The sequence below is a fragment of the Papilio machaon genome, chromosome 20 (genome assembly GCF_912999745.1).
Source record: "Papilio machaon chromosome 20, ilPapMach1.1, whole genome shotgun sequence".
NCBI lineage: Eukaryota > Metazoa > Arthropoda > Insecta > Lepidoptera > Papilionidae > Papilio > Papilio machaon.
The window spans coordinates 667,287-676,185 of NC_060005.1; the positions used below are offsets into that span (position 1 = coordinate 667,287).

General features: G+C 32.4%; 1 protein-coding gene across 1 annotated transcript; it reads right to left on the reverse strand.

Annotated features, from left to right (window-relative positions):
- Window positions 1–2,650: 2,650 nt before the first annotated feature.
- Window positions 2,651–6,071, reverse strand: LOC106714675 (BTB/POZ domain-containing protein 2-like). Its single transcript, XM_045682847.1, has 4 exons — window positions 5,157–6,071; window positions 4,248–4,701; window positions 3,882–4,028; window positions 2,651–3,125 (listed from the first exon to the last, which is right to left on the reverse strand). Exons 1-4 carry the CDS (start codon window positions 5,912–5,914, stop codon window positions 2,967–2,969), a joined length of 1,518 nt encoding a protein of 505 aa, XP_045538803.1. The 5' UTR covers window positions 5,915–6,071; the 3' UTR covers window positions 2,651–2,966.
- Window positions 6,072–8,899: the final 2,828 nt, after the last annotated feature.

The following is an 8,899-nucleotide window of genomic DNA, read 5'->3' on the forward strand; positions in this document are numbered from 1 at the left end:
CTATATTTAAATCTTACATTTTGTCTATCACAGACTATAAATAGTCATTCAAAGTATTTAAATCCAGATGATTGCATTCATTTCTCATATAAAACACACAGATAATAAATAAAACAGATAAACCGAATGATTACGTAAAAATGTAGAAGTAAAAACTTATTAGAGAGAATAGAGGTTAATGGACAGACAAAAAATAAGAGATAGAAATGATTATTTTAGAAAAATTAATTTGATATTAAAAAATCTGATTTTTTTAATACACAAAATTAAAAAATTAAAGTCTTATCGGCTATAAGGTAAGGCTATAAAATACATACAGTGTAAACTCTTTATAAAGTTATCCTTTATAACAATAAACTCCCTGTAACGTTGAAGTGAGCCCAACTTGGTTGGTTTGCGTTAAAACTCACATATTGAAACACTCTTTATAGCGATACGCCATTCTCTATTACGAAGAAATGTGTTCATATTTGTAGACAGTAAATATTTATTATAGGTATTATTGTTTATGTTATGTTATCTTGTTAATTTGGTTGTTTTTTTGTTCACTCCATATAACGATAACTCTCTATAACGACAAAAAATGCTCAGTCCCTTGAGTTTCGTTATAAAGAGTTTACACTGTATTTACATATGAAATCTTAAGTCCTATTGGTTTCAAAGATTTAACTTGAAAAAAAAAATATATTTTATCGTGAAACTTTTCGCTTTGACACCCTTAAATATTAAAAAAAACAGATTAAAAAAAGCATTCCCAAGCAAAGTACACAAAAAGCACGAAAAAAAATGTCATGAAGACAACTCAAAAGTAAGAAAGTTCTCTTCTTTCTTTTAACAAGTCTATATTGTTTAATTATTATTATTACGGAGTCGGTGGCAGATGAGATAGGAACTTAAATGTAACTAAGGTTTAAGACATCTCAGATATAAAAAAAAATACAGACGAATTGAGAACTTCCCCTTATTAAAAAGGAAAAGCAAAGCTTTCTGATCCCTTTCTGTTATAGCTGTAATGACTACCTTTTGCCACATTGATTTCGTAACATAAATTTTTGATGTTATTTCTTGTAACAATAGTTTTTTTAAATAAGAATAATAAATAAGAATGCACACATATGGATTTATAATATCTTTCCACCTTAAAAAGCTGTAGGACATTAATTTTTAATTATTATTGATAATGCTTTGCGGACTTTTGACTATATTATTTTTTTAATTTAAAATGTATATATTATAATAAAAAAATTTAGAAAAAATACATATCTTTTACTGGTGTTAATAAAATTCATGAATTAATTGAAACTACAATTTAAAAAGTTGTAATATTTCTGATAATTACTAAAATTACTACACTAGGACTAGGAAGAAAAGCTACATTATCTACATTATAAAATTGCATATTAATTTATTATTTATTTAATTAATTAATTTTATTTAAATAATACTAATACTCGAAAAACGTTCCCGCTTTTTTATTTAAAGATCTCTATGTTGTCCATTTTAACTATTTCTTAGCTAAAGTCTAAATCTATTATAAAATTATATATAATTTCAAATTCATTATATACACATAGTTTAAATACGCGATTTTAAATAACCAAATTGATGTTAGTATCTATTTCCACTAAGCGCCAGGCCGCACGACTGATTGCGTGCGTCTATCATTTAACAAATTTTTATACAAAATGCTACCGCTTGCGATCAGACATGCGGCTAATTGTTTAGTGGAATTTACATCTTTTACTTTAAATTTTTATCTTTAAAACGCTATAATAATTTATTTAAGAATGTAAATACTGTAATTAATTCAGCAAATATTCACACCTACATCCTAAAGTGGTAAGTAGAGATAAAGAAATTAATAAGATTCTGTTGTTTCATTTCTCTAGATTTTTTAATTTCATATTATAATTTTTAATAAAAAATTTATTAATTTCAATTAGTTTTGGATCTTTTGGTATATAAAAATTAGACAGATTATAAATTAAAGGAAACAGAAAAAAGCAAATTTATTATTACAAAGTGTCCTGCACAGATTAAAATATTGAATAGCACCGTTAATAAATTAAAATACATTGATATTTTCTTAAATTAAAAAAATAAAAAAAACTTACCAATTCTGCTTAGTTTGAGCTCAATTTGTTTTACGTCGGAACGTCATTTTGAAATTCATTCATTCACCACATATAAAGTTGATATTAAATAAGGTATCAAACACAACTTGTGGAACATTTTGCACTATTTTTCATTCATTCATTCAACATACACTATATCTTAATAAAAGGTCAATTTAGCCTATATTTGTAGGTATTCATTTAATATTTTTCACTATTAAAAAATAAATTACCATACACACAAAAGTCACATACAATTAATGAAATTATGACACTAATCTATTATTTTTTTTTTTGTTGGACTCATTCATTTCATTACATTTACGGAGACATTTTTTCAAGTAATCATACAAATTCAACTCGGAAATAGATGATAAAGAAGAAAGAATAAACAGGAAAATTTTAAACTTATTTTCCTTCACCCTCTACATACACTTAATCATTAATTCATTCAATTACAAAGCAAAAGGTACATTCGATGACGGTGCACAGAGATCTGATCCCTATGGCCTACGCAATTATGAAATAAAAAAAAAACAACTAACACTTTCAACACCATTCATTCATTCGTTCATCATACACAAAAGAATTTCACAAGTACATCGTTTCCTATTGTATTTCTGAAGACCGCTGACGAATGATCTATATTTCAAATCATTCAATTCGTTCACCATACATACAAGACATTAAATGACTACTGTTTCTGCTTCTCTTGACGAAATCTAGGGTCACCTAGTGTCTACACAAGATCTATATTACACATTACTAAAAACCATTCATTCATTCGTTCACCATACACACAGCAGGTATTTGATAATATTATCTTGAGAGTTGGGGAGTAATAAGTGTATCTTAAATGTGGAAGATGATGGCCGGTATCTGTCCGTCCTCGACCGAAGTGCCATTGTTGTTGCCAGCGGCATATGAAAATTGGAAAACGACCTTCTCGCCATTATTGCCGTCAACAGTGACGCGCCGGAGACCCTTCGTGCCGTAGTACGAGTCTGTTCCCTGGGAACGGTCCGTACAATTATATTCGGATTTACAAATTGTTTCTTAACGTTAGTATTTTAAAGATATTGATGGCACCTACGAATAAGTGTCAATGTGCAAATTGACGTTAAAAGAGAGGTTCTCAAAGTTTCAACCGTATAGGAAAATAGACCGCTATAGGTCCTTTTACTACACCAAAAAAATAACATTAACTAAGAGGTTACTAAAATAAATTAAACTAAGAGGTAGCTTTAAACTTAAAAAAGTAAAAATCATGAATTTATTACTTTGACCCTTACGTAGGACCCATCGATATGTTATCAGGGATAAATATGAAAAGAGTTCAAGATGTGTTCAACAAGTATTTGGTTAAACAGTAGATTGTGGTTATCTCGAATGTCAAGGGAAATTAAAAAAAAAACAATGATTTACTGAGCCTTCGACTTAACAAAAATTTCAAGATACAGTTGAAACTGGTTAAGTGAAAAAACTCTACAAGCGAGAGTCATTATCCAGGTCCTGACGAACGACGTCTATAAGCACGAAACTCGTTCAAGAGACAAACCTTTTTAAGCAAGGAAAATATCCCAGTCCTTTGGACTTTCGCTTATCTAGGTTCGATTGTAATGTATCCAGATAACATGTTAACTAAGACTTCTTCTAGACTTTTCTTTACTAAGACTTTTCAAGTGGGTCTATTAATTATTGGATATATTTATAGGGTTCTGGAGAGGTGGTGTGTAAGATGTGAGGTGTAATCTAAACAAATATTACCTTAAGTTTGGCACTTGCAATGTACGAGGTGTTGGGTAAGATCTCGACGGGCTCCTTGAACATGGCACGGAATGTGTCATCGGTGCCATCGCAGCAAAACGTCGTCGTATTTGACCCGCACACCTTCTTCGTCGCTAAATGAATTATCTGAAGAAGTGATTAATTTTAACATCTTACTAATATTATAAATGATTCTTTCAGAAATGATGGATGTTTGTTAGAAGGTATCTCCAGAATGGCTGCATAGATCTTGCTGAAATTTGGCATAGATGTAGAATATGGTCTGGAAGAACACAACGGCAACTATTTAATGTAAAAAGCACAAATATTTGCAGGACAAATGTAAGACAAGAATGCAATACTTACTTGCAAATGCACTTCATATTCCGTAGGTCCGAAATAAGATCCGTAAAGTCCAAAGCCGACTACAAAAATCCGTTGATTCACAGTAAATCTGATCCTATCAGAAGTTCCACTGTAACCCCATCTTGATTCCGTTTGTGGGAACCTGTTCACAGTTAACTCCTTGCCTGTCATACAACATCTAGGTGTATCTAGGAACCCTACATTAGGTTTAGGGTTCACAGTAAAGTATAGGAAGAGTTGAACTATCTCTCTGTCATCGAGTAGGCCACTTTGTGCAGGGCCCATAGCGAACTCTTCCACAGACATCAACGGAAACCGGATAGCATTGAACGCCCGGCCCAGGACTGCACGCTGGTGTCCAGGAGTCACCGGCAGCTGCCGACGTATGCACTCAGCTTCAGACCAACGGAGGACTGCTGAGAATATTTTAGCCTCTCTTATACGAAGGGTGTCTCTGTAAATAATAAGAATCAGTTATACTTTTATGGAGTTGGTGCAGTAATCAATGGTGTTAACATCATATTATAATTTTTTTATATTTAAAAGTTGGCAAACGTTCTAGCGACCAATTAGATTCACAGAAATAGAGAAGCGAACGCGGCAAATGGTCATCTGCAATTGCAAATGCATTGTCTACCTTTAATTAACAAAGGAGGGGATGCACAGAAAAGGGATATTTACTTTTCATATGCGTCCTACGTCTCTGAAAAATATATTTATATAAACTGTAATCATTCATTTATTACATAATAGCATATATTTTTATAAATAACAATTATTCATTACACAAAAGGTATCATCATCTCCCTGGCCTTATCCCATGTAGGGTCAGCACACAAGGTTTTATAAACCTTAAAGTTTTGGCTTATTTTTTTTTATATATAAAAGCTATATGAATTTAAAATATACCTTTCTAACACAGCATTCAAAGTATCTTGATCAATGTCCGTGAATCCTTCAGCATTTAAAGCATCCACTGTGTTTTTGTCTATCATCTCCAAACACAATGCAGCAAGCTGAGGCTCATCAAACAACCTTGCCTGTGTTAGCAACAAGAAAGCGTTATCTGTACCTAAGTTGCTCTTTAAAAAGTCAACACAATGCTCCTCTAACGCAGCCACAGCATATTTCTTAGCTGTATACAATGTTGTCATCACACTCTCAGGACCAATTCGTACCTCATCTGAATATAAAAACTTCAGTAAATGCAAGAAAGCTGCAGGTTCTACATCAGGCAATTCAACTTCTTCTGACTTCGTAGCCAACACACCGTTAAACATAGCATCAAAAACCGCGCTACCGACTGAGAGAACAAACTTGTGCGCGGGAATCACTTGCTGGTTCGCGTCTCTGCCAACAATGAAGTGAACGTCCGAAAGAATTTCATTATTAAAAAGGAACGACAACCTTTCTTTTACAGTAGTTTTTGTCGCCTGCCAGTTATGCAATCGGCCAGTGTTATTGCTCGGTTGCAAATTTTCTATCGCCGAGGATGATGACGGTACAGCCTCGGGAATTCGGCCATTGTCTTCATCCGCAACATTTTCTAAACGCCGCGCCAGTTGATTCGACGGCAGCATATTCTGCGGAGGCTGTTCATCACCGCCTCCTTCGAGTCTTACATTTAATAAACGGTTTACAATATCATTTTTTGATCCTGACGCCATTCTCCAACTTTTAAATTGTACGCATTACACAAAAATGTCGGTTATTTATTATTCTCACTACACTTTCTCTAAATATTAATCAGAATTATTGAGAGTAATTATTTAATAAAAACAAAGTTATTATAACGAAGTCCTTCGGTCTTTTGAGGTCTTTTGTAATTCGATTTGAATGAATTTCTTCATGAAATGAAAACATAACTTTTGACGTTTAAATGTCACTTGATTTGACAGAATCGTTTAGAAATCGATGTTTAAATTCTCGAGAGCAGATTACGAGACACCTCATTTATTTCTTATCATTAAAATATTGATATTCATGTTTTGTGGTAAAATTTAGTTAATAATCTAGGCACCTACAACTGCTTAATATACTAGGTATTTCTTCCGAAATTTATACATGCTTTGCTTTTTATAGATATTTAATTAAACTACTTAGGGGTCAGAGTTCCTCAGAGTTATTTCTGTGTATAGTGGCTCAAATTTAAAATTAAAATTTGTAATTTACTAAAATGTCGCCCTTATTCAATTCTAATTCAAAACAATAACAAAGAAAGGCGTGTACAACGAAGTAATTCAAATTTTTCCATCGCCCTTGTAATGCCCGGGAGCTTTGTTTAAGCGCCTAGCTCATAATGCGTCAGACTGGGCCTGGGAGTTGTTTGATCTTTTACCCATTGGTGCGGCCGTAGCAACAGGCGGCCGTGGCAGGCACAAAAGCACTTGTGCGACGGAGATAGGCCGCAAGTGTTTTAATACCTCGCCTGCGTTGTTTGTTGATTATTTGTAGAGTTACGATGTTTTAAGACATTCCATTAAATTTAATTAACGATATTGCCTTGATAAGCCTTAATTTCTCCAGTTGGATTAAAAAGTCTAGAACTAACATGAGTTTTAAATTAATGAGAATAGTAAATTAGTAAAAAATTAGTAATAACAAATTTTAAAATGAGCTAATATTTCAAAATGAATAGTAACATTTTATTGGATAGATTGAGATTGATGAGTTATTTTCTTTTCCGATTCTAAATATGTATAATCCTATGGATTGTGTTGTACGTCACGAGGGCACGCACGCGCGCGGTCGATCCAGCTAACAGGTGCTCCGTGCTCGCCCGGCACTCGCCAGTCGAACTGGCGTCTTCGTGTAGGACGTGGTTCACTATCTTTAGCAAACCTTAAATAAATAACACCGATCAAAATCATGACTGATTAATAAGTTTCTATTAAAATTTTTCTTACAATTATCTACTTTAATCTATCGCCTGCTAAAAAAATTGTTAAAAAATATTTCTATAACCAGTTGCATTTATAAAATCAACAGGCGCGCAAATTGTTCTTAGTACATGACGAGTGTAAATATTCTTTTAGATTGAATTTTTAAGCTGTTATCCTTTTTCTACTGTTGTTGAAAATTCTAAAGTGTTGTCTGTTTCCTAATATTACTTCAAATACATTTCAAATAATAAGCTTTCATAGGATCGTATAAAGTTTTATAGATTCTAATCTCAAAATAAGACGAAGATCTCGGAAAATGTATTGCTGGTGAATATATCAACAATAAACGGTATGTAAAATATTTCTTTTTACTGATGACTGCTTTTAAATATTATTATTATAAATGAAACAAACGTAATTTCTTCTAAAATTAATATTTATAATTTTATATAACACTTTTTTTTATATGAAAAGGCGATCGATTAGGCGTATAAATAATTAACTGGCCGCATCCCTTTAGAAAACAAAACAACAACGTTGACGATAAAATAATAAAAAAATCTTAAACGTTGTTCTGACGTTTGAGTTTTAATTTTATTTAACCAATTTTTAAACGAGTATCTTTGACCCCATTTTATTGCTGTGAAACGACTCTATTTGTAACCGTGTATTTCTGAGACCAAAATCTCCGTTTAAAACATATTATTATCTCTGTTTTGCCATAGATAATAACGATATGTTTTATACAGGTTTTGGACACAGAAATCCATGCTAAGCCAGATAAATAATTAAACATTTTTAAGTTAAAAAAAATTTAGATTTCAAATGGACATAATTTCTAACTGGCTACAAATACAAACTGTACTGTACATCGAAACATATACACATAAAAAAAGTTTACGATCACATGTTGATGAACAAGTTACATTTTTTTTTAAGTTCTTGAAGTTAATTATTTTCTGTTACATATTTTAGAAAATGTAAACAGACAAACACCATTATTGATAAATATATTTTTAATCATAAAGAGCTTATGATTAAATTTTGATGGAATAAAAGAGTTTTAATCAAACCTGCATGATACTTTTTAAGACAAGTATTTTATTTTATACAAAGTTACTTCTCCCCTAGCTGGAAAACATACAGTGAACATTCTAGACATGCTGAGAACCAAGCTATCCAATATAACTTACGGAAACCTATCCCATTCTTAAAAAGCGATTTACCTGAACTCCTGCATTTGTGGGAACGCTTAATAGTTCTAAAAAGTTCGCTTGAATGCATCATATCTGTACGCTAACAGATTTAAGTCAAACCAGTCAACAGGCTACTCTTATCTTGTTATTTTGTATGCTAAGAAAGAACAGTTAACCTATAGCACTTGATTTGCAGGCGAATTATTAACAACGAGTATGAATTTTTGCCCGTTTATTCTAAAGTGTCTGATGATTCTGTCAACAGCGACTGTTTTATACAAAACAGCAGATTATTCCACTTCAAAAAGATATCGATTTTCCGGTCTAGACTATCCAAGTCTTATTCAGACAAGAAAGACAAAGAACAGCGATTGGAATTTCGCAGCGTGCCGAGGCCTTTTTTGTCTCACTTTCATGCTTCGGATTAAATATCTATGGTGAAAAGTAATTAGGGAATGTTTTTTTCCTTATATCACCATATGGTGGCAAACGAGCAGACGGCCACATGAATACGCCTAAAAAGCGATCGCTGCCCATAGGCGTCCGCAGTTGCAGATGCGTTGCCTACCTTTAA